This window comes from Pipistrellus kuhlii, unplaced genomic scaffold (genome assembly GCF_014108245.1).
Source record: "Pipistrellus kuhlii isolate mPipKuh1 unplaced genomic scaffold, mPipKuh1.p scaffold_m20_p_6, whole genome shotgun sequence".
In the NCBI taxonomy this organism is placed as follows: domain Eukaryota; kingdom Metazoa; phylum Chordata; class Mammalia; order Chiroptera; family Vespertilionidae; genus Pipistrellus; species Pipistrellus kuhlii.
Genome location: NW_023425562.1, coordinates 3,394,961 through 3,421,547, shown reverse-complemented (window position 1 = coordinate 3,421,547; position 26,587 = coordinate 3,394,961). Strand labels below are relative to the sequence as shown.

The following is a 26,587-nucleotide window of genomic DNA, read 5'->3' as shown; positions in this document are numbered from 1 at the left end:
ATCTGATCTGATAAACGCTACGTGGCTGTTTGTATGATCTTATCAACACTATAAAATACAGCCTCTCACAGCTATTACCTGTTCTGCCTTAAGTGACTCCTTCCTAGTTAACGTACACACTCCGGAGCTTTGCCTGAATCTTTAAGTTCTCCGTCCAAAGTTGGGAGAATATTTGCGAGTCAGTCTTGAACTTCACCGAAGGGAGCCCGTGTAGAGCCTCGGAGCTTCTGTCGGGAGGAACCTTAGCGACAGGGTGTCTGACCACACGTTCTCCAGGGGGGCACTGGGAGGCCCAAGAGCCGGTGCCCGAGCCAGGGCCGTGCAGCCCTTTGAGGAGAATCCGTGACTTCCGTCCGGAGCTCCTGAGTCTCGGTTTAGTGCTGAGGGCACTGAACCAGCCCTGTGTGTGCGACAGCCGAGGGACAGGACGGCGCCCTTGGGAAGGAGGCGCTGAAGGGCTCCTGTGATGAGTGAGATGCCTCTTGCGGCTGAGAGCTGGGGTAGCTTTTATAGGTTCCGTCAGTCAGACCCTGTTTAAAGCACTCTTTGTGGTTGAGATACAGATGACAGAGCGAGAGGCCGCCACACCCTCCTGGGGAAAGCTGCAGTGATGCCAGAGAGCCTTTGATTTAGCTAATGAAGAGGGGGCCGGGCTGGAGGTCAGGAAATGAAAGACAAGCAGGAGTGCCCCTTTCCACAGCGCCCGTAAGAGGAGATTGATCCCCCTTACACATGCTCGCACTTGTCCCCATCTTGACACATGCTGGAAATCTCTACGCCCTGACTGCAAAAGTTATTTGTTGATATCTTAAGAGATCTATTAGAAATACAAAAAAAGCTTAAGGCTACTACAATTACTATGAGATATGAAACAGAAATACTTTAACATCTGTGGAGGGAAATTAAGTATCAAAACACTAAAATTATAAAGGAAAATAAATGCATACTGCCAGAAGGAGATTCTACGAATCTGAAATATAATACTCTTTCAAGATCAAGGAAAAGAAAATTCACTCTTCAATTACGTGATATTGCCATAGGATATACCTGGGGAGAAAGGAATAGGAGGCAAAATTTAGTGCCCAGAAGTTGCCTCAAAAATCTTGATGCATACAATCAGTTTTCCTTACAGGAAACAAAAGCTTCATCCGAGGCAAAGCATGGCGGTACCCCCTGGAAGTGCTGTAAGAGGTCTATGCTAATAACTCTTCATTTCTGTGAAAGATGGCATCAGATTCTTTCTGCTTCCTTTAGTAATGCCAGGAAAGGATGATCCTTATAGCAGGGCAGTGCACTTCTATTTGTATTGTTTTAGTTTATCACTATTTTGCCTAATGGTCTTGTTTAATAATATGTCTTCCAAGTTCAGAGAATGGGATGTCCTACCACTGTTCCTTTTAAGCTTGGCTGTGCACTGCTTTTGAAGTTCATAGACATGGACTCCATAAGAATGGTACCTGCTGGACCAACTGGATGCGGTGTCTTCTCATATCCGTCTGGCTTCAGCTCTCCTCTGCTCTCTGCCCTTCAGAGCGGATGCTCAGATGTGTCCTGTATAATGCCTTCCTCACAGTAGGGTGGGAATCATTTTGCAAACTCATGTCATAGCACCACTGCCAACATTCCTGGGACACTGAGGTGCAGCAGACAGTAGGTAATTTGCCTTTATATACTTAGAAAAAAATATGCACGATTTTCTAATAATTCACTTCTCTTCTCTTTCCACTTATTTTTCTTAACTGTTATTTTAAACAAGGAATATGTTTCATTCACCCTTTTGTCTCCAGCACCTACCACAGTCCCGAACACAAAATCAGTGGTTAATGAATAGCTATTTATTAAGTAATAGGCAAAAGAGAAATACGTGGTTTACTTTAAAAATGTAAAGAAGGAAAAAGAAAACACATTCCTGTATCATGTTAAATTGTACCAAAAATTGATAAATTTATGGATGAGGTGAAAAACGCAGGAATTTCTTCCTTGCTATATATAAGAAGACACCTTGGAGATAGACAAGTGAGATTGAATTGTTGTGTCATTTGACCATCAATAGGCTTGAATCTAATCTAACCTAGTTTAATTGGTCCTTTAAATAGAATTTCCTAATTGAATTGGCAATAGTTCGGCGAGTTGGCCAACCTTCTCTTTGTTCCTCTGAGAGCTGGCAGGGCACCTGTAAGCATGTGCCCAAGGAGACAGCACCCCATGCCCTGGCACCAAGGGGCTGGAAGAAAGTAATGTACAAAACGCCACATTTACTTCAGAGAAACGGGTTATCTAACTGTTTCCTTCCTGGACTACAGAAACGCTTTAATCATCCAGAAGGGCTTCCTTGAGGGCTTGGTGTTCTCTTTTTTCCTCATTTCTGATCGGAAAAAAATTTCACATGACATAACTATCTCATAATTAGTTGCAATGTAGTTTGGACCTAGCTAACGTTCTCCCACCTTGAAGGAAACACACAGGGAAACAACTGTTTAAAAGAAATGGGCTGGATTCACTTCGCTTCCCTTCAAATTTAGAACCCATTTGCACCAGGGCTTTTGACAGTCATCTGTTAGGAAAATATACGTAATAAAATAGGAACATGACTTGGTTTCTGATGATAAATTTCAGATTTGTTCTAGCCTTTCATCTGAATTAGAGGATGTCCCTGGTTCTGCTTAAGGCCAATGCAGCCAGATTCTCGCCCTGCTTCTCTATTGCAAGTAGCCCTCATGCCTGGAGAGACCTCTGGAATCGCCAGAGGCTGAAGCTCTTGGCCGGCAGGTGGATGGATGGGTGAAATCCCATGTAGGACATCCAGGGTATGGAGGAGACAAGGTGTCCGGCTGCCTTTCCCTCCCAAGCCTCACACTCCACTTACCAGGAGAAGCATCAGGAGGCGAATGTTCTTGAAGAGGAGCCAATCCATGCCTTCGGGTTGCTCTGCACACAAACCCCAGCGAGATTGGAGCTCAGTCCCAGAGCCCCGCTCCTGGATTCTGCCGCAGCCAGACGTGCCTGGAGCCGCCTCTAGGAAGGCATGGGGCTGCGTGCTCTCTCTCTGGGGCAGAGCAGTGAGGGTGTTCTAGAAGGACTCCGTCTCTCCACCCCGCTCTCCGCGGCTGGTCTGGAAGGCTGGCATTGTTTGGGCTCCGGGTAAGCACATGGACACACCTTGATTCTTATTGCAATGAAACCCTTTGTTGGACACCAAAGAAAAAATCTTACAGTGTGAAGGCAAGATTTACGGGGAAGATACCCAATGAATAATAAATTACTCACAACATGAAAAATAATTAAAATGCTAGGGCCTATCATCATGCTGAATAAAATTAGTAGGCTGCCTCTTACAGCCAACATTGTAAAAGCAAAATTACACATACTGACAGCACACACACACGGCCACTACCAAACCGGCTTCAAGGGGTGCGTCTGCGCGCAGGGCCTGGTGAAGGGCACCAGCCTGAGGGTGGTGCGGGGAGGAAGACGGGGGAGTGAAGCGCTCCCCTCTTCATTGGGACCATTCCTGCTCCCCTCCCCAAGAAGTCTCTCCCGGCCCTGCTTTCTTCATTTTAAAGTTGTTCTGAAAAAAAAAAAAGTTAAGAAAAGAGAGGCTGTCTTCATGGGTATGTTTGTTTTAGCATCTTTCCCCTGAAGGTACAGTCGGACCCATCAGATATAATATAACATTAAATTGCTTTAAGGTAACCACAGTTCTGAGTCCGCCCATTCCTTGTGGCATTGCCCCTGGTAGAAAAGTACATCCATGGCAACACTGGTTAAACCCGCCTGAATATTTATTAAGAAGAGACTGACATCAGAAACCCGAGAATTTCAGGAAAAAAGACCAGAGCAGCATCTGGATATTTCTGGAAACCATTTCCCTTTTTCACTCCTCACTTCCTCTTTGTTGTATGGGTTGAGAATAGGGTATAGTTTCCTCATGAAAAAAATATTACAGGCTCGCAGCAACCTCAATAAGCGTAAGAGGAGATGTAGTCCAATGGTCTGCCGTCATTAATATGGGTGGGTCAGAGAATTTCAAAGGGAGACTGTACCGTCTTCACTACCCCATCATGCAATCCAGAACAAGGCGGGCTCTATTTCTAGGGGTGGAATGTCTTCCAAACAGCACTTAGTGTCCTGAGAACCTCAGCTTAACATTTTTGGAGAATAGGAAAGAGTCAAGGCAATTAGAGGGCTGGCATAGTATCTTAAAATAAGGGGAAATGAATTATATGTTGAGATATTTATGAGAGAAGGAAATTATATATAAGCAATGGGAAAAAATGAATTGTTGCAAAAAGGTAGTATTTGAATATACTATCTGACCAAGCTGAATCTTGTGTATTTGGGGATATCTGCCTAATTCAAAAACATCTCTGCCGACCAGATAGGGCTTGTGCGTGGTACCATGTTTTGTTTTTTAATTGATTTTAGAGGGGAAGGGAGAGGGAGAGAGATAGAAACATCAATTGTGAGAGAATCATTAATTGGCTGTCTCCTGTACTCCTCAAGCTGGGGATTGAGCCTGCAACCTGGGCATGTGCCTTGACCGGGAATTGAACCCTGACCTCCTGGTTCATAGGTCGATGCTCAACCACTGAGCCACGCCAGCCAGGCCACGTTTTAAATATATCTCTAGGTAGTTCTCTAGATTGTCTAGAATGCTAACAAACATTCAACATTCATTGGATGGTTTAGCAACCCATCATTTCATTATATCCTAGAAGATAGGTCTTTAAACTGGAAAGCTATGCTTGAGTAAATGAAGCATTAAAAAAGTTCGTAACTGTTTTATATCCAGTTGAGCTTTCCTCATTTTTCATTTTCATGAATTTTTACCCAGAGGTTTGAATGTGACAATTGTATCCACCACAGAAGCCTTTTCTTTTACATATCAGTCAGAACAGCATGAAATTGAGATCTTGCCTCCATCAGTGGTGCCGGTGAGCTCTGGGCTTCGGGGTGTGGCGGCATTTTCCAATCGGTTCTCTGTATGTGGGAAGCACAAATGGTGCTGCTGCTTGAGATTGTTTCCAAGGCACAGGATGATGTGATGTGGTTCTCTCCTGTCCAGCCAGCCAAAGGCCTTCTTATTGGCTATCTTTGCATTGTGGCCTTTGCTTTTATTTTTCTGCCAGAGGCCCAGTGCACAAAATTCATGCACTCGTGGGGGGTGTCCCTCAGCCTGGCCCACGCCCTCTTGTAGGCCAGGAGCCATCAGTTGAACATCCTTAGAGCTGCTGTAGAGGCAGGAGAGGCTCCCACCACCACCTCTGTGCTCGCCAGCCAGCCTCCTGTGGGAGTGCACTGACCATCAGGGGGCAGCTCCTGTGTTGAGCGTCTGCTCCCTGGTGGTCAGTGCATGCCATAACAACCAGTCGTTCTGCCATTCAGTCAATTTGCATATTATCCTTTTATCATATAGGATAAATCCCTTGACTTACTTTAAAAATAAGCAAGGGCTGTAAGAATTTGCACTGGGTGGGTGAGTTGGGGGTATTCCTTGGATGACTGTGTATATTTCTATCTAGAAAGATACCACAAACAGCTATGGAGATGGTTTGGATCTTGTGGAGATTTAATGTGCAATACTGCTTAAGGTTTGAATTATAGAAACACTGGAAAATACAACGTGTCTCAAATAAAAGGCTTAAAAGATACATAATTGATATCCTCTTTCTATGTGCCACCCAGTTTATCATGACTCATGTACATACAATTCTTTTTGGTATCTGCATCTAAAGGGGAAATGACAAGTTGGCAGGGAGTCTGTAGAAGTTTCGGGAATATGAGAAGATGGTAGAGAATATATAGAAGCTTCTGTGTTTCTAGTACTACGCTCTGGGCCGTCAAGCAGATGTAAGTGTGGAGACCTTTGATTGCCCTGGGAGTCACTGCAGAGCAGAAGAGAACGGGAGAATCCAACATGGGATGCTTCAGTGGATTTGTGTCTATGAACAATAGGCCATTCAGAGCCTCAGAGGGAACTAAGGCATCTGGGAGAAGTCAGTGGCTCTAATGATGGTTTTGTTTCCATACCTTCTTCCAAGCAGGCTCAGAGACAACCTACAATAGTGTATTATACTAACAGACATTGTACAGAAAGTTGGCCATTGTTTAGTCAGCTAATGGAAATGATTTTTGTTTTATTTCAGTTAATGTTGAATTAGAATAGTTAAATTTTCCCGAGAGAATTAATGAAACAGGTCTAAATCCCTATGTGCTATTGTTTTTCACCAGGGGAAAATTATGTTCTTCATTTGCTGTAACAGATGGATATATTTCTCAAGGGTTTCCACCCTTGGTATTTGCACTATGATTGGTTGGTTTCTCTTGAAATACAAAATTTTCAGTGTACCTGAGTTGCTATTTATAGGATGAGTTTCAAAGGAAAAAAACAACAAGCAGTAGAATTAGGTATCTGATTATTTAATTCCTCCAGATTTCTCCATTTATAACCCCTAATTTCAATGGTCCCTCGAATTCAAATCTGGAGATTACCATCATGAGCAGATGCAGAGTCTGCAGTAACTGAGAAGTTGCCACTTGAAGTTCTAGCACTTCATTTATATCTACTCCTTGAGAGATTTAGTTGGATGGTCCCAAAAATAGAATCCCCAAAGGATTTCAATTTATTGTTTTAAAAATATTTTTATTTATTTCAGAGAGGAAGGGAGAAGGAGAGAGAAATAGAAACATGAATGATGAAAGAGAATCATTAATTTGCTGCCTCCTGCATGTCCCCTATTGGGGATCAAACTCGCAACCTAGGAATGTATCCTTGACCAGAATTGAATAGGGGACCCTTCAGTTCGCAGGCTGATACTATATCTACTGAGCCAAACCTGTAAGGGCAGTGTTTCAATTTAAACCCTCTTTAAGGCAAAGCTTGATCATGGTTCTGATCTTAAATAAATAGCAACTACTTCTGTTTCTCTTGTGGGGCTCCAGCCATCACATCCTGCTGATGTTTGGATATATCCCAGAGATTATTAATTCCATCTCTCCTGTGCACTTTAGAGGTAGAGCTACAGTTTATTAGTGCCGATGATAGGGAAAGTATACTGCCTCCTGCTTTATAGTCAATTAAATGCCAAGCCACTTTCTAATATTGGCTAGATATGTGAGGGCAAAATGGAAAAGAATTGATGGCTAAATGTTACCTTTTAAAAAATCACACACCTATTTTATAGGTTTACTAAATTATTGAGCTCAATAGCTGGCTCTGCAAGCAGAATTTTGTCCTATTACTTACATTTCTCTATTTGCGTTTGCTACTAAACCAGCAGCATTTCATCCGCTCCTGGGGAAGTTCCCGTCGACTTTCAGGGATGCTCTTGGCATTTCAGTATTGTTCTTGTGCCTCTGTGATGTGGTCTCATCCTGCTTCCAGCATAGTGGGACATTTCCATTTGCTACATCGTATTCATCTAAAACGTAGTAAGTGCCCTAACGCTTGTATTTTTAAAGGAATGCTATACAAGACATCTCATCCAACACGTTGCGGTGCAAATTCTTTTTTGAGAAACAAAAATGTAATCTCTACAGGCCAAATAGCATGAACATGATGTTAGGGCAAATTTTCCATCTAATTATGATGGTTTGAGACTAACGATGGGTATTACTGAAATTCCCAAGGGCAGTTAGAGGAGAGGAAATGTTAAAAATATTTATGGTTCTAGACTATGTTTGTCAGATGCAGCAGGCAGGTAGGCTCTGGAGTTGACTCAGGCAGAAAGATTCCCACTGGCATGGGCCTCGGGAGATGGACGGCAGGTAAACACAGCCTGTCTTGGCTGTGACCTAGAGCAGCTGCTGTGCAAACATGCCTGACTGTTCACCTCCAGATAATGGCGCTGAAGGTAAACAGCCTGTCTCCTCATTAAAGCCAATCTCTGTGGAGCGATAAGGGTGCCAGCGCACAGGGTTATTGAGTGGGTGTTAGAAATCCTGGAGGTTAAGTGTCAGTTCCCTGCAGAGTTCTGTTAATATCATAAGGATGCTAATTTACATCCTAAAATCATACACCTGACAGAGGTGTATTCTCTCTGTGACTTCATGTCCTCGGTGTGGGATGCCATTCAAATGAGTGCAGAAAGAATTACCTGGCTTCTATTGTAGCTTTTTTTATTTTTTATTTTATTTTTTTTATATTTTTATTGATTTCAGAGAGGAAGGGAGAGGGAGAGAGAGAAAGTAACATCAATGATGAGAACCATTGATTGACTGCTTCCTGTATGCCCCACACTGGGGATCAAGTCTGCAACCCAGGCATGCGCCCTGACTGGGATTTGAACCGTGACCTCCTAGGTTGACCCCCAACCATTGAGCCACACCAGCTGGGCTGTTTTAATTCAAGTGTAGACTTACTATATACTTGCTGCATACTTATGCCCCTGTGTCACTGATGTCTTTATTATTGACCAGGGGCCCGGTGCATGAATTCGTGCACGGCTGGGGTCCCTCTGGGTGTCCTGCAGCGATTGGCTGAAACCCGCAGTCCAACGCCACCTGCAGCTCCTGCCTGCTGCTCCCGCTCATCCCGGCCCCACTGTGCCTGCCACGGGCTCCTGCCTAATCAGTCCCGATCAGGAGAGGCGTGGGCTGCCACAGCAGCGCTTGCCAGCCAAAGCTCTGTGTCTGGCGCCCTCCCAGGGGGAGCAGCCTGTGGGACTGGTCTCTTCAGCATCCCCCAAGGGATCCCAGATTGTGAGTGGGTGCAGGCCAGGCTGAGGGACCACACCTGTGCACTATCGGGCTGGGGAGGGAGGGCTCCAGGGTGTGTCCTGCCCATCTCGCTCAGTTCCAATCGGCTGGACCTACCTGTCAGAGCATATGCCTCCTAGTGGTCAGTGTATGTCATAGCGACTAGTCGACCAGTTGGCTGTCTGCCCCCTGGTGGTCAGGGCACGTCATAGCAAATGGTTGAGCAGCCTTAGCATATCATTAGCATATTACGCTTTGATTGGTTTTACGGGTGTTCTGCCGTTCTATCTATTTGCATATTACCCTTTTATTATATAGGAGGATTTATTATGTGGGATTTATAAACATTGTTGATATGTAAGAGAAATTAATCGTTGCTATATATATGGCAACTATTTTCTTCTTAAAAATATATATTTTTGCAAGTGACTCCTGCTCTCGACGCCAGTGGCAGCAGTGCCAGTGTGACGGTCACTCAGGTGTGGCCCTGGCTACCCCGCTGGCAGTGGCAGTGCCTCTGTGGCAGAGATGCGATGTGCACAGTGCACTTAGATGCTCTGAACGGGCTGGCCCGAAGCTGTTTGGGGTGAGATTCAGGAATGAGAATGTCAAAGGCTAGGCAGTGCCTCTTGAAATATATTTCTTGGGTCAATTGCACCAAACATCATATGGTCCAGTGGGTGGGAAAAGCGGGTTCTAGACCCCAGATTTGCTGAGTCAGCATCTGGGGATGGACCCTTGAATTAGTTCATTTTTAACAAGCTTGCTGGGTAATTCTGAGACTGCGGGCTGAAGTTTAAGAACTACTGAGGCAGGAAAATTTACCCAGACCTATGGGTCCCTCAAGGAAAAAGGCAACAGGTCAATGTGGACTTTTAAAGTTATATGATCAGTTTAGCTTCTCTTCATGGAAGAGGGCGTTAGCCATTTCTGCTTCTTTAAAAACACACACCATTTTTTATTGATTTCAGAGAGGAAGAGAGAGGGAGAGATGGAAATATCAATGATGAGAGAGAATCATTGATTAACTGCTTCCTGCACGCCTCACAACCCTGGCATGTGCCCTTGATCGGAATTGAACCCAGGACCCTTCACTCCGCAGGCTGATGCTCTAACCACCGGGCAAAATCAGCTAGGGCCATTCTTGCTTCTTTTCATGTGTCACACTTTATTGATTTATAAACACTGTTCATTTGTAAGAGAAATTAATCTTGGCCATATATGTGAGAGAGAAAGAGGAAAGAGAGAGAGAGAGAGAGAGAGAGAGAGAGAGAGAGAGAGAAGTCCTCCAGCACAAATGGGGATTGTCTTTTATATGAGTAGGACACTAACTCCATTGTGAGAGGCAGTGGGGGGGTGATGGGTGTGCATACAGGTGGATGTGTAGGTTTCGCAGAGGAAGCTGAGTGGATTCGAGATTGATGACTTGTTTTCTCAGTAAACAATAGGATTAGATCACCAGCTAGGAATGAGAGGGGAAGAGGAGGTGTGAGGTGTGAGGACAAAGAAGGCATGGAATAATAATGCCGTCTAATGAGAGGGGACGCCTGTCGAAGAATCAGGATTGTAAAGCTGCAGTGGATGTTACTCTGTGATTGCGATCCTGTGTTTAAAATGAAAAGTCACCTCCGTTGAATCAGCTGTTTAGTTGTTTGTGTGCGGACAGAGCTGGAGGGTGAGAGATTCGGGACATGTAAATGGGACAGCAGGGCCAGGAGGCCACTGAGAGGTGACTGGAGTAGGCCTCCTGAGGCCTGATTCGATAAGGAGGGAAGCAGAGCTAACAGTCGGTGAGAAAGTGGTGGGAGTCCAAAAAAATCCACGGGGGTTTGGATGAAGGGGAAGAATTGCAACAGTTCCTTAATGACTTAAGCACGGGGGCTGGGAGGAGGAGGAGGAGGAGGCATCCCAGTGCTGCCATGCTGGGTTATGATAAGGAAGGGGGCGGCTGAGGGGGAGTGGGGCGGATGGGGGTCTGAGGACTAACAGCTGGGTGTCAGATGCCTCACCTGTGTGGTCACTGAGGTCTGTGAACACCCTCAGTAATTGGAGAAGTCTGTGGCCAGACTTCCCTGGGCCAGAATATGAGTCTTCAGTGAAAGTGGGGACACTATTAAGATAGAGGTCAGCAAATGGCAGAATAAAGGGAGGGGGTAAGCAGGCCCCATGCGTCTGAAAGGCTGAGGCTTTGTGCAAGTGGAGGAGATCATGGTCCAGATGTGGCTGGAGAGCGAAGAGGAGAAGTGCCCCACACAGGTGAAGGGGTCGGACCTCAAACGCAAATAAAAGGAAACGCCATTCTAAAAGCAACGAAATGCTAGTACGCACAACAATAAAAACTTAGAGCAGCAAAGAAAAAAAGGAAAAGCATAAAGATGCTAAAGTACAAGCAATGTATCACTAACGTGTTCATGTGGGGCTCATAGGCTGTGCTCTGACATGAGCAAGCAGCCTCCGGAGAGGAGCTCCCCGGGAAACATGAGCGAGAAAAGTCAATAGACAGTGAAAATAGATGTTACTGGAGTGAAACAAATTCTTCACTTATATGGGCTGAAAATAATACCTAGCTCTGATAACCTCTCATTATTCCTCTGTCCCCGCTCCCGACAATCCGGAAAAGATAATAAAAACAGTGTTAATCATTTTATTGCTGAAAACATAACCCTTTGGAACTTGCAAACCAACTTCACAGAGCCAACAAATGACCAAGCAAGGAACTGGTACCCAAATAACTCACCAACTTTTATGTTGGAACTTGAAGGAAAGTACCTTGTTTTAAGCAATTTCAAAGATTACCATTAGAGTTTTAAAGTATTTGTAAAATAGCAAAAGAAAAATCAGTTAGACTAAGTACAGCTTAATGATGAAGTGTTTAGTAATTCTAATATAACTAAGTGGACTGTAGGCAAATAATAGATTACTGTTTTAAAAGTATTTGACGGATAACAGGTTGATTCATTTATACTTTTGTGCTAACATTTAGTATACTTTTGTGGATAATCTGCAACTGGGAGGCAGGTTCTGTTTCCTGGTGCTGGTAATTAGGTGGACTGGTGTATTCCATGCAACGTGAAGTAGGTCTTAGAAATACTAAAAATTCCAAAAAGGCTGGAATTTATCAATAGAACGAGAAAACAAGGCAGTACTTTTGAAAGTTTGGGGTTTCAAATGTCTTTCCCACATAGCTATGGCCATTTTAGCCAATGGTCACACACCTTTAACCTCCTACTAAATTGGCTGACAGTTAAATGTTGATATAAATTCAGAAATGAATTGTGTACAATACATAATTAAAAACATCAAGTCAGAGTGAATATGTAACTTTCGAAGCTATATAATTAAAATTCTGTCAGAACATGACTTGAGTGAAGATTATGAAACTAAGAACTTTATACATGAATATAAAACATGTTCAGGTGAAGACGGATACATAGTCCTAAATACCGACTTTTCCCCCTTATAAATGTTTCAAGGCAAACACAGTTAGATCAAGCAACTGAAATAGAGGTTAATGATGCGTAGCAGATATATCTGGAATTCAATGTAAAATAGCTCAGGATGGTATTTTGGTTGATATTAAATAATTAAATAAATATTTATAATGCACTAATTTTTGTTCTCAAGGATTGCCTCTTTAGAAGTCAGGTACTTTGTAAACTTTAAACGCTGTTTTGAACTATATATATATATATAACATTTAAGTCATTATTTCTTCTCTTTTGTTAAGACAAATTGATCTGAGCTCCAGCTTGCGATGTGGATTTGAATGATGATTATTCCCTTATATAGTAAAGTCTACTTAGGTCTATGGGATGACCTAAGTCTATGACTCAGAAGAAAGCACCTAAAGGGAAGTCTAGAATTCTCCCCAAAAGGCAGCTCACTGAAAAAAAACATGCCTTCAAAGGACTGTTAGAATGGGAGAGGTCTTAAAAGGCAATTTAAAACATTTAGGAATAAAAAGAATATCAATGTGTAATCCTAAAAAAGAACCCCCCAAAATAAAAACAATCCAATTTGAAACATTGAAAGATTGGTGAATAATACTGCTATTTTTTTTTCTTGTATTTCCCATGGTTTTATGTAACTGATGGATCTTAATATCAATAGTTATTAAAGATGGTCACTATGGCATTTGTTAGACAACCTGAAAAACATACTTGAAGATACCAGGAGTCTCAAGAAAACACTTTTTTAATGATATGTCCTATCAAAGGAACAAGTCAACTACTTGTGATCACTCCCTTTAATTTATTAACTAATAATTGATTAATAATTATGTTTTCTTCAAACTCCTGGGTCCAGGTATACTCAAGCATATTTGAATAAATGCCCTTTGACTTTATTTCTGGAAAAACTACCCATCATTAATAGAACCCCCAAATGCAGGAAAAAATGAAATAAAGACTCGCTGTGAATGACTTTATTTACACCTCTGCGTTTGGCATGCTACAGAACATCACAATTTTACAGTCAACAGAGTTCAAATAAAACATATATTGTGGCTTTGAAAATATTGACATTATCTGCTAGAACATAGAGCAAAACAGCTATAGGTAAAATAGTTAATTCCCCAACCCCCTTTGAGAAGTGTGGGAAGTTAAGTATTCTTTGATCTGTAACACCTTGGGAAACCTGAGTAATTGGGAGTAATAATCCTTATAAGATGTTGTCATATCCAGTTTTACTTTAATTAACTCATATTGACACTGGATTTAGAAAAGAGAAGAAAGTTCCTTTACCATGCAATGGTAAATTTACTCCTGACTAACAATGCTTTGATTCTATTTACAGACTTTTAACCAGATAATACTGTATAGCAAACACACAGAAATGTACATTATTAAAATTTGAAGCTAGAAAAATATGCCATAGGATATAATTTGGAATCTATAAATTGGAGCATCTATAAACCAAGAACATATTGACGAATCAAATCAGAAATGTGAAGTTTACACTAGTGCGAAAATTCAGTTGGCAGTGGGATAGAGTAATGAAATGCGATTGCCTAGTACAATTTCGTTTGTGTTAACACAATATCATCAACTCTGTTAAAAGTTCCTAGTTGATCCCTTCAAAATAGCAGCAGAGGGTCGTTCAAAAAAGTAGTAAATTCAATTCAAACTAACAGTACAGCATTACTTGACTGAACAATTCTAACTTTCCCCAGTAAACATTTTACATGTTCTAAACACTTTTTAAGGAAGACCTTTAAAAAATTCCCCCAAAGCTTAATCATGCAGCTCAGAGGAGCTGTATAGTAGAGAGCTGACTATAAATGAATAACACTTAACTGAACACACAATCTGAAAATACAGCGCAGTTCCTGTCTGCTTCCCGGGAAGGTGACCTGCCACTAGAGAGGACACCCGTGGCACGTGTTACCTGCTTCAGCCTGGGAAGCACACGGGGCAGTTTCCCGAGTGAAGTCGGAGGTGCAGCAGGAAGGGGAGGCCTGAGTGTGAAACCCTGCACACTCACCCGGAGGTGATACGCGTCACTATGGCGTCTACACTAAACACAGACTACAAGCAGAAAAGCCTTGGCGTAAGAATTCTAGGTGCAGCCCCATCTCCAGATTCAGACTCAGACCAGATGGGTCAGTTGGCCCCAAATGGATCCCGCGCTGTTGCCACTCTCTTATGGAATTCCCTCCCAGGAAACATGCCCTGATCGGCGGTTTGCTGGACCTGGTGCAGCTATTAAGGTCGGAGCCCTTGGTGGCTTGTGGACTTGGCTAGGTTGCCAGATTCATTTTTCTTTAATGGCTGACCGTGGTCTGAATATGTGGTTGGATTTTTATTTATATTATCTGTGAAATTGACAGGGTATTTGGCACAACTTTCAAACTCTTCCCACATACGTGAACACACATTGCATGTTCAGTTCTTTTTAAATGTTGCAGGAAGTACATAGCAAGTCAAAAAACACCAAGAGATGTTCGCCAACTGCATGTGAAGGCCAGTGCTTCTACCTGGCTGAGTGGGATTTCCCCCACATGCTGGAGAGGCACTGCAGGCCACACAGGAGCAGAGAAAGTGCTGTCCCTGATTCCTCTGGGACTAACAGAAGAAAAGCGTGTACCCATGCTAAGGAGAGTTCTTGCCCAACCACCCGCGTCCATCTCTTTTCCTCCCGGTGGTTGGAGGAAACTTTGGCCCACACTGTCCTTAGCCCCTGGCTGTGCATCACAGATGCCCTTGTCAGCTTTCTGGTGGTGGGAATCGGAGCTAACTGTCAATCCCTGAGAAGGAGTGTGCTGGGACCTTGGCTACTTAGTATACTGCACGGTACTGTACTTGGTGATTCGACTTCGGGCTGTGCTCGGGGAAGTGGATCCGAGGGTCTGGCTAAAGTGATGGTCAGAGGAGCTCCGCATGTGGCCGATGGTGGCCGTCCCCGCCATGCTGCTACTCAGGCCCCCGCCTCCTCCCAGGCTGCTCAGCCCGATGCCACCACCACCCATTCCAGCTTCACTGCCAACCAGGCCACTGCCGACTGTGCCACTGCCACCAATCATCCCCGCTGGGCCACTAAATCCGGTTGCGCCAGAGCCAGAAACCACCCTCTCGGTCACAATTACATTGTGGGCATTGGAGAGCTCGGGGTGCAGACCGAAGCTGCCCATCATGCCAGAAGTTGGTCGGATTACCCTCTCTGTCACTACCACATTGGAAGACTCTCTGGGATCAGGGATGGTCAACGTGGTGGGTAGACTTGAACCTGGTGCTATTACCCTTTCTGTCACTACCACGTTGGAAGACTCTCTGGGATCAGGGATGGTGAACGTGGTGGGTAGACTTGAACCTGGTGCTATTACCCTTTCTGTCACTATGACGTTTGACCCCTCTCTTAAGTCAGGCATCTCTAGCATTCCATGCAAATCGGCACCAGAGATTGGGCCGACCACCCTCTCTGTCACCACCACGTTAGAGGCATGCCGGTTATCATGGATGTGGACAGAGGGCTTCAGAGTGCCGGAGGTGGTATAAGACTCAGTCACGGTGACATTACCATAGCCCAGAGGGTCAGGGATAGACATGGGATGCTGAACACCAGGCCCAGAGGGGTAGGCACTCTCAGAAATGACCGTAGTGGTGCCATAGTGTGGGGAGATGGGTGGGTGGCCACTAACCATGGGCTCTGTTGCCTGCTGAGGGTAAATGGGTTCAGTGCTCTCAGGCCAAGGGAGATCAAAATCTGGATATGATTCGACATTCTTCCCCAGGCTGATATCTGCCAGCTTCTTAAACTTAGGCCCCAATGTGTCCAAGCAACTGTCATCGAAGTCTTCTCCAATGAAGCTACAGCAGCCCACAGAGCCAGCGGGGGAGCCCACCCCTTCAATGTCATATATGAGCAGACAGTCATTGGACGGGCGTCCTTCGTCTTCATCGGCATACGCATATGCTTTCTAAATTTGCAGAGGAGAGAGGAAACGAGGCCATGGATACATATCTAACAACCACAGACTTATGTCTTAATTATTTCTTACAGGGCATTACCAAAGGAAAATAGGAAAAACAAAATTCTAACATCTACTAGAGGTGTTCTGAAAATCATGGAACTGCATGAAAGAATTTGCTTAGAAGTTACTTAAGCTGTAATTCCAATGATATATTTTGATTTTTAAAATTCATGTAGGTGGGCCGAAACCGGTTTGGCTCAGTGGTAGAGCGTCATTCTGTGGACTGAAAGGTCCCAGGTTTGATTCCGGTCAGGGGCATGTACATAAGTTGCAGGCACATCCCCAGTAGGGGGTGTGCAAGAGGCAGCTGGTCGATGTTTCTCTCTCATCGATGTTTCTAGCTCTCTATCTCTCTCCCTTCCTCTCTGTAAAAATCAATAAAATATATTTAAAAAAAAATTCATGTAGGTGGACTTTGTAATGGTGGACTTTGGACACAAAAGCACACACATACACACAAAATCACATGAATTATTTTGTAACCAAGGTTGGAGGAGGTACTTAAAAATGCTGAGTCTGAATACACAAAATTGTGCGTTTTCTTAGGGTTATTTATACAAGTGGGATTGGTAGGAGAGAGTGATTGGAGACCTGAGAACAGGGGTCCATCTGTGAACAAGCCTATGTGCCATGTTAAGGAGTTTAGACTTCAGGCCATAGGCAAACAGCGGGGAGCAGTGGCTGCTACTAAGTGGGGAATAGCAGCCTAGGTGAGAGGTTTAGCCGTCGTGTCAGCAGCGCCATAGACCATCACGCACAGAGGCTGGAGCCTAGCAAGGGGTGCCTGCCCAAGCCCCATGGGAACGGGGAGGCTGGGGGATAGCAGTGGGTGCCAGACGGGGAGGAGGGCACGGGGCAGAGCCCTTACCTGGCAGAAGTAGCTTTCCATAAAGTCCATGTTCAGACCTTCTCTACATTCCCTCATAGAATTTCTTCTTAATGTTCCAGAATATTCCTGACAGATCTCAGGTCCTCCTGATGATTTAACTCCATCCGCTAGTTCAAATCCTGTTATCCTTTCTTCTCCTTCCATCTCTTGCATTTCTCTGCCACCATACTCATTTGTATAAACCCCTGAAAGTGAAGGCCAAGTTAAATTTCCTTTATCTAGTGTGCTGGAGAGGAAAAATCAGTGCCTTACTTTATGTATGGTTCTTCATTTAAGTATGCATTGTGAGCAAAGGAAAAAGGAAAAAAGAAAGTGATACTTAAATACAGGAACTATAAATATATTCAGTTCAAAATAATAGTAATTAATTTGGTAACTTGGTAATTATTGTTCAGTATTTATTGGTAACTATATGTTGAACTAGAACAAGGGGCTGCGTAGTGGTTATACAAACCTATGCTTTACATATTTTTATTTAATTTTTTTTCAATTACAGTTTACATTCAATATTATTTTGTATTAATTTCTGCTGATTAGATTTACAGTGCTCCCCCAGTTATTTCCAGTACCCAACTGGCACCATACATAGTTTTTATGAGGACTTTGATTTTAAATTAACAAAAATTGGGAGGGGGGGAGGAGAATGACCAAATTCTAAAAGTTAAATGGTATAAGAACACCCCAACGTACTGTATTAGGAAGCACGGGACCCCAGAGAAGGCCCAAGAACCACGGCTTTCGGAGAGGAAGCTATGGCGACGGCGAGGGGAAAGTCTGCATTTGAATTTGCACGTGGGTGGGGTGTGAATAGAAGCCTCACATATGCTAAGTCATGGCCTGGCTGATGGATGTGCAATGAACAGGGCCGTGTTGACACTGGAGGTGTCCCATGCTTCCCTATTCTAAATGTTGTGATGCTGGGAACAGTGCGTGTGCACACGTCTGTCACTTTGGTGCTCTCACTGTGCCTTGTGGAGGTCTGTGTAAATATCTGTAGACTTAATGAGAGACTCGGTGTATGCATAAAGCCTGCTGGTTTGACAAGTCTTAGAATTGACTGGACATCAGTGAGCAGGAAGATACCAGTTTCAATTTTGAGGTGTGGGGGATGTCGGTGACGTTAACAACAATGGATGCATGAGGAGATATGGTTTTAAACACCAGCATGTCCATCCTTTTCATAAGGTCCAGTCCTACAAGTTATAAATATTCCTGTGCGTCTTACATTTTAAATAGTCAACTTGGAAAAGCCATGATTGCAAGTTTGAGAAAGGCTGAGAGAAAAATCAGAGAATCAGTGTGTATTTACCTTCAAAAGAAGGAAAGATGGCACAACTCTTCAAAGATATGAGGTTTCTAAAAGCCAGTTGTTCTTTTTATTGGTGTCACAGTTATTCGCTTCCCGTGACATCCTCATTCTCCCCGGGTTCTGCCTGGGACCGGATGTGCTGATGGCCTCACCGTATGCCAGGAGAAACCCCACCCCGTGCACACACCTCAGAGGAGAGCGCTACGAGATGTTGATAGTGTTTCAGCCACTTACTTTCAATCTGAGAAACTGGACAAATCTTTTCAGGTCAACGTTCAGGCTGATGCTGAGAATGGATGCAGTTTTTAATTTTGTCATGATGAAGCCAGCATGATTCTGAACCATTCATGAATTGTGGAGGTGGAATCTCATCTCAATAAATGAGCACAGGTCTATTTTAATAGGTTGTCTTTTCATTGTAATTAGCACTTTTGGGGTACATAGGATTTAACCCCATGCCAAAAATAGACTTGTGGTTATAATTCAGTTATTCTTTTCTACTTATAGACATCCTAATTGGGCCATTTCCCAAGTTCTCTCTGATGATTGAAGAAGATATAAGAATAACAATTACTGTGGGTTTTCCCTTTTCATTTAGTATGTGAATTAGTCATTTTAAAAGGAATAATAGAAACAACTTTAAAGACAAGTGTAATTATTGAGAAACTGAGGTATGCAAAGAGGGAACAAGATTCCTTCGGAGTCATTTGAGTTGTTAAAATAAGAGGAATGGTACCTGAAGTGTCAATGCATGGGATGCCTCCGGGCACCATCTGTGGCACAGGGATGGTGGTGATGATCTGCAAGATAAGAAACGTTTTCCCATGTGTAATGACTCTTCTCTCTCTCCTTACACATTGGGTTAGCTCTCAGATCACCTCCGATGTTCCAAAAGAACATCGCTTAGGACAGCGTTGGAAATCCATGTAAAACAGGAACTGCCTTCAGAAAGCCTTCTCTGGTTACGTTCATCTAATTGGAGGTACCTGTGCTTTTCTTCATTGCCCCCTCCCTCCCCCCGCCCGTTCCCCCGCCCCCCTTCCCCCTAGCCCAGCACTGGCACTCACCCCAGTCTCAGGCCCTGGTCCTTCCACGGCCCACGGATGGATCGCCCCTTCTGAACATTCAGGAACAGGCTCGAAGCCGGCTCCTCCCCCAGGGGCGCCTCCACAGTCACAGCAGATCAACAAGAATGGGACCACTGGGGGTGACAGGAGAGGAGTATTGGCATGTTAAAACAAAATCTTGCTTTTTGTGACTAAATTTGAATCCCTAATATAACCCCATTTGATCCTAAAATTATTATGAAGGCTATAGAAAATGACCTGTATAATGGTGAGATGCTAAAATCAATGTGAGCTTCAGTCTACTAGATTGCAACACATTTTCATTTGTTATATCAGATTCAGGTTACAAATAGTATCGTGGTATGATCACAGATTATTCTTCTCCCTGCTGTCACTCAAGAACATAGGGAACGAGAGAGAAGAGAAAGCTGGGCGGCCAGTCCATGTGTTCGGTGTTTTGTGTTCCCTCTTCCATGTCTTTATTTTTCTCCTTCCACACATGCCCACCTTTTTATTTCAACGGTAACATCTTGTTCATGCTTCAAGAGGTTATCCTCTTTGAGGCTCTTATTTGCCCTTAAATTGAAATTACTCATGCTCAAATAGAGAACATTACGCTGCCTCACTCTGCCTTTTCCGATCAATCAGAAGTTTCTAGCCCATTAATACCATAAAATGATCTTAACTAGCAATTTGGAATGAATGGGTGGATGAAGAAAAGGATGTGTAAGTTTTTTAGACAACGAGGAAAGAGGGAATGAAAAAAAAAAGGAAGAGGGCAGGTGGGCAGGGGGAATGGAGTGAGGATAGTGATGAAGGAGAGGGGAATGCTGGGCCAGCCCGGTTCCAGAGAAACAAGGCCAGACTGTGCCCTCCTCTGGGACCTGCCTGTTACTTCCCACCCCCACCTGGAGGACAGCATGTTGTCCTAATGTGCTCCCAGGAATAGGTGTTAGTGAAAAGCCCACACATAGGCTTCCCTGGCTATTTCAATCAATTGCTTCTCCTTGTCTTCTCTGCTCAAATAGCAATGGGACCTGCCTCTTATGGGGCAGCCCATCACGTTGAGATGGAACGCGCAAAAAGTTTTTATCTTCCACTGCCGAGCAATTGGATTTTTAAAAAATCTCAGAAGACCAGCACTAGATGTAGAAATATATTGGTAATTGAACACAATACACATTTAAAAAAATACTTCTTATCAAAAGATCAGAAAATGTCTCCCAGTTTTGGGCTGGGGGGGTGGGGATGGGCTGCTAAAGTACTTACATCCTAGGACCAGGAATCCCATGATGAGCAGTCCAATGCCGGCAGGACCAAAATGCACGTTGTCTGGAAACATGGGCACGCCCAGTGGTTCTTTGTTATACTCATCTGTTCCACCGCCTCCGCCGCCGCCGCCGCCGCCGCCTCCATTGATGTCTTCGGTGTTGACGTCACCAGGACCAGTGCCGAATTCACCGGTGGTAACCTCAGGACCCGGGCCAGCCCCATTGTCAGTGATATATTTTGGAGTGGTTTCAGAAGTTGGCCAGTCAGAATCTTCAAGATCAATATTAATTGTACCAGTACAAGTTCTTTGAAGATCATCTGTAACAAGGGTCAAAATGGAAGAAATCATTCATAAATTTAGTGTAATCATTGAGGGACAATATGAAACTCTTTCCTTTTCGCATCAATATTATTTTGATGTCTTTATTCCCATTCACCCAGTAACTTCCTCAGTTCTCCCTTGTTCACGACTCGTTTTTACCATCCAACTGTTAGGACTATCAGTGCTCCTGGAAAACTGTCTCGTGCAGAGAAGCACAGACAGTAAACACCACGTTGTGTCTGCATTGGCCAGTGCTGCGTTGTAAGCCCTGGGGAAGGCATTCTTAGACTACTGGTTTTGGGGGTTTTATTGCACATTTCTTATGTTAGAGCTAGATTTTTTTTTTTTTTTTTTTTTTTTTTTGTGGTGGCTTTTATTGTATTTCTTCTTCAATTATGTTTGTGCTTTTCCTTTTATGGGCTGGCAGAATGAACAGATTGGGAGCAAGTTAGTAAATCGCTTTTACAAAATTTTTTTTAGTGAGAAAGCAGCATATTCCCAAACTCACAGCCACCAAGCACTCCCAGGAGAGGGAACTGGCGCTGTTGGAGGTGGGGAAATTTTCATTTCGATAAGAAGGTGAGACCCGTTTGTTTCACAAGCAGATATTCCAGTGTGCTTTCTTCTTGTCCTTAAAAGTTTAAGTAAGCTATTATGCTCCTTGACTAAACACAGGGGTAGGGAGATTTGTGATTTGTTTCAACTTAATTGCTCTACCCTAGCTATTTATTTCATCTAGTCAACCAACCAACCAACCAACCAGCTAGTATTTCAAAACAGTAGACTAATTTTTTAGTGCATTTGATACAAAAGATAGTGCATCAGAATCCATCTGTTTTTCATCAGCAGGTGCCTGGGGCTGAACCAGAGCTGTAGTAATGACTGCAGAAGGACTCAGGGTACCACTGTGATGATGAGTATGGTTTCTATCTCATTGTGGCAGTGTGTGTATTAACACCTGTCAATACCTATTATCGATATTGCTTTTGATACTTATTTTAGATAATGCTATAAGTAACATTGATGTGCATTCAGCCTTTTATATTTAGGGATTATCCTAAGGTTATTGAAACTGGGTAAAAATCAAGGAATGATTCTGTTTGACATTGTTGTTATTATCCCAGTTACAAATATGTAAGCTCTGTTGTCAGACTTTGTCCATTGATATAACCCTAGAACCCAGTACAATGGCTGACATTTGGTTAGGATTCAATATATAGATTCTGACTAAATGAATAAAGAAGTCCCTGGAGTGCATAACAGAGACAAGTTTAAATCCAATCTATGATATCAAATTCCATGCCCTTTCATCTCAGCTATGCTGATTCTAACGTTATTGGTTTTGGTCTAATTTTTACCATTTTCATTACCTGTAATATTTACCCCCCTTTTTGATGAGAAAAGGCATGCTTTCTGTTTACCATAAGCCTAACAATGTTGTAAGCAAAGTTTCCATTTTTTCTTCATGTCCCCATTGAAGCTTGATGTTGGATGTAAAACTGGAGTAAGCTAGCAATTACTTGAGGTCATTTCAACACTGAATCATAATAAGCTTCATCTTTAAATGGAATCACATTTCTGTTTGCGATATATGTTTTAAAACTACTCTTATTTTGATTAATTGTGGAAAAACATTATAATTGGTAAAAATTCTGAATTGTTGAATGACTTTAAAGGAATGCTATTTATTATTTATTATTTTTTAAATCTGCAAAGCAAGTGGAAATAGTCAACCCATTTTTAGGATAATGGAATGAAGGAAAAAGAGGGAGAGGGAGGGAGAAAGAGCAACTGAAATAGCAAACATTGCTTAGAAGAATTAGTCTCTAAGAGCTCTCTTCCTTTAGGGATCAGCCTAAATTAATTTTGTTGATTTTGAAAAATAATATATGCATGATACCTCCAAATTGCTTACACAAAGTTGTGCATCAACTTCCCAAAGATTATATAAAGTTAAGTTAGCTTGACTTCTGGCCTAAGTATTTGAATATAATTTTACGATACATACAATTTAAAAATTGCAATTATTTACATTAATAAGAACTAACATTTATTGAAAGTTTAAGTGCTTTACATGTAGTTACTCCTTAAATCCATATTGTCATTGTTCCATTTTGCAGGAGAAAAGACTGAGGGATTAGTGGGTTAAATGACTTCTCTGAAATCTCATATCTAGTAAGTAATGGCACAAGACACCAATCCAGTCTCACTCCAGAGCTCATGGTCTTATCCACTAAATTATACTACCTTACATATCATTAAAGATTTGATTCTGTAATAGCCAGTATGATAACTTTTGTTGAAAAAAGCATTACTTCAAAATACAGTAATTAAAATTTACATATATAAATTCTAGAAGGAAAAATGTTGAATTGATCTCTTACCATCTATAGATAGAATTGTTCCTTGGTATTTTCCATTAAGCATATTATATTGTTCTCTGGTAACTTGATTTCTCAAAGTAATAATGCCCGTTTTTGAGTCAACAGAGAGCAGGTCAGCTGGATTATTTCCCATGACGTATCTGTATTTGAAAGATTATAGTATAAATTAATGTCAGCTATCTAAAAAAGCAGAGAGAGAGGGAGAGGGAGGGAGGGAGGGAGAGAGGGAGGGAGGGAGGGAGAGAGAGAGATTTTATTTATAAAACAGGTCTCTAGTTATTAGTTATAATCCCTGAACACAGTTTTCAGTTATTAGATACACTTTCTCCTTTTTTCAGGGAAGTCTCAGCTATTTGAGGACATTGGGAAACAGACAAAGCTGTCATTTTAAGCAAAAAGAATGATTGAGCAGCTCTTTCCGATGGAATGTCCCCTATGCCCACTTGGTTGGCAGAAAAATCCTTAGATGCTTGCAGTCTCATTTTCACTTGGTTTAGGTAGCATGGGAGCTATCCTGGAAGACCAAATCCTAGGACTTCCTGAGCTCATTAACAGTTCTAAGTTATTCTCTTCCCAAAGAACTACATCCTCATCAGGTTGGCCATCATCCCTCCCTATTTCCACTCCCCCTCTCCACACACACAGTGACTGAACAGGACTTCTTCTGAATTCCAAACTACGGAATCCTTTTCTGATGCTTCCGTCCTGTTTTCTGTTGTCTTCCTCTCCTCCTCTTTCCCTTCCATGTCTTTTTTCCTCTCATTACATATGATGCAAGAAATATTGGTTAGCAACTCTCTGTCTCAGATGTTTTGCTACACTCAGGGAACAGAATGTGGAGAGGACACAGGGGTGGGTGCTGGGGGAGGGATGGGAGGTGACCTGCCCTCGGGGAGCCACATCTGCGGGGTGAGCGCTGACAGTGGTGGTGGGACAGTGATGAGAGCTGTAACATTGAACTCACATAGTGTGAGAAGAATAAGGAGAAAGCACTTTAAAATCTGATTTGTGAGATCTTTCCCCTGTTGTTACTCTTGGTCATGTTTAAAACATATGTGCACATATACACAGATTTTTTATAATCAAGTAGAAATATTTGGATATACAGAGTTTTAAAAAATTATGCAGCATGATTTTTCTTTAATCTAACTCATTTTTCATGCCAAAGTTATTATTGGCCAATAATAAGTGTTTATTAAAGTGAAGAAAATAACTAAATCTAATTGGACTCAATCTGGGCAAATTTGCAATGGGAAAATTAGCCATAAAGTTCTGGGGCAGATGATCTTGGGATGTGGTAATCAGCTAATTGGTCCATAAAAGATATAAACATAGGAATGTCAAAGTTTAAAGATACAATATTTTCACATTTTGCATCTTTATACTTTTACATTTTATATGTTGCATAGGTTTTTGTTTTTTTTTAAATATTTTTGTAAGGTACACCCTTTAAGTAATAATTCAGTAGGTAGTGCTTTTTATGATTAAATGATGGCTTCAAAATAATGAAAAATATTTAAATTCATACTTAAAACTTCAAAAAAGAACATATGTACTTCATTCAATATGTGATAAAAATTGTTGGAAAATGTGTCTCACCTAACTTTTGTTGAAGGTCCGTTAGTGTCCAGGTCAGTAGCTATGAAATCTCCCAGTTTATAATTCTGACCCATTTTACTATTTACTACGAATGTCTTTGAACCTGGACGGAACACTGAGCCTTCAATTACATTTAACACAGTCACGGAGATTGCTGTTGCTGTGAGCTTATATTGAGACATAATTGATTGATGAAATTCAGCTTTATTTCTAACACCGATACTGAGTTGCAGGTTCTGCATGGCTTCATAATCCAAGGCCTAGTAAATACAGAATGAAATAGTTTTACTACAAAAAGAAAAGAATTCTAGAAGAAAAAGAGATCCTTTGATAATAGTTATAAATGCTTTTGCCTAGAAAGATGATATTAATTAAATATAAATACATAAAATGTGTTCTTACTTTACCTTTAATACAAACACATAAAATATATATAGTGGAAAAAAAATCCAATCTTGTATCCTTCATTGAAAATATTATATATGACATGAGTCCACCAAATTAAAAATTTTAAAAATAGTATAGATGGTCAAATCCTTGCATTTTGTAGTGCAAGGACAGTTTATGTTATCCTGTATCATTTTGTGTTTTTCAGAAAGTAGTTCTATTTATGGGCTAGATACATTGCAGGTTCCATCATTTGACTGGTTCTACCCACAAAGAACTATTATTATTTGAAAGAATTTTACTTCTACAAATATGAGTTCTTTTATTAAGCCAGGTACTAGAATGTAGCATACAAATAATAAAGAGAAATTTTTATTTTTTCAACATATTCTAGAATAAATTATTTCACCTTTTGGAAATAATCAAGTAGTCATTTCCACTAAAAAAAGATGGTGTTAATATCCATTACTCCTACAATCTACAAACATTGCATTATGCCAAATATATTTTCCTAATTTTCACATAAGAGTCTTTAGATGACCATGGATTCATACATTGCACTCTTACGTACATGTTTAGTCTTTGCCCTGATGTTGGCTGTACTTGCAATTTCAAGATTGGCTATAAAATCATGTATACATATACATTATACACAAACACACAGACTTATTACATATAGTATATAATCATAAAAAGAATTAACATGATGTTATGTCTGAGAGAAAAATAAGAATAATTCCCATTTTACAAATAGAGGTATGGAGGACAGATAGATTAATTTTCTAAAATAATGGAGTAGTTTAGTATAAAATAGTTTATGATTTTTCCCCCAGCATGAAATCCTGGGGAGTATAGTGACAGGATATGGACTTAGTAGCTAGAGAGATGTAGGTTTGTGTGCCAGCCATACCAATACAGTTAAGTGAAGTTGAGTAAGTTATATACTCTCTCTGGACCTCAATGTATCTATCTGCAACATGGGCATATAACTGATTGCAGGGATGCTGTGAGGAATAGACTGAAGTCTCTACCCAGGGCCTCATGAAGAGAAAGCCACAGACATGGTGATACTTTATGATGACAGGAAACAAATGCTCACACGTTCCCAGGAGGACAGACTGTAGGAGACTATTTCCGAGGACTATTCCGAAGGAAGGAAGTAGTGGAAAAAGAGTTACATTTTCCTATGAAGA

The 26,587-nt window shown here is 42.0% G+C and overlaps 2 protein-coding genes across 4 annotated transcripts in view; both read right to left on the bottom strand.

Moving 5' to 3' along the window:
- Positions 1–3,127, bottom strand: part of DSG4 (desmoglein 4) — a 31,575-nt gene extending 28,448 nt beyond the window's left edge. Inside the window, exon 1 of the mRNA XM_036417566.2 lies at positions 2,867–3,127. Coding sequence (XP_036273459.1) covers positions 2,867–2,914 — 48 coding nt within the window. The 5' untranslated portion in view covers positions 2,915–3,127. The remainder of the gene's footprint in view (positions 1–2,866) is intronic.
- A 9,028-nt stretch (positions 3,128–12,155) lies between these two features.
- DSG1 (desmoglein 1) overlaps positions 12,156–26,587 on the bottom strand; it is a 31,520-nt gene continuing 17,088 nt past the window's right edge. Inside the window, exons 9-16 of one of the 3 annotated variants that reach the window (XM_045574271.1) lie at positions 25,008–25,267; positions 23,409–23,548; positions 20,700–21,020; positions 19,431–19,564; positions 19,100–19,163; positions 17,034–17,239; positions 15,434–16,111; positions 12,156–15,349 (exon numbers count right to left, since the gene is read on the bottom strand). In XM_045574271.1, coding sequence (XP_045430227.1) covers positions 14,969–15,349; positions 15,434–16,111; positions 17,034–17,239; positions 19,100–19,163; positions 19,431–19,564; positions 20,700–21,020; positions 23,409–23,548; positions 25,008–25,267 — 2,184 coding nt within the window. In that variant the 3' untranslated portion in view covers positions 12,156–14,968. Of the gene's footprint in view, positions 16,112–17,033; positions 17,240–19,099; positions 19,164–19,430; positions 19,565–20,699; positions 21,021–23,408; positions 23,549–25,007; positions 25,268–26,587 lie in introns of all 3 variants that reach the window. The other 2 variants (XM_036417565.2, XM_045574270.1) reach the window with 2 other exon arrangements.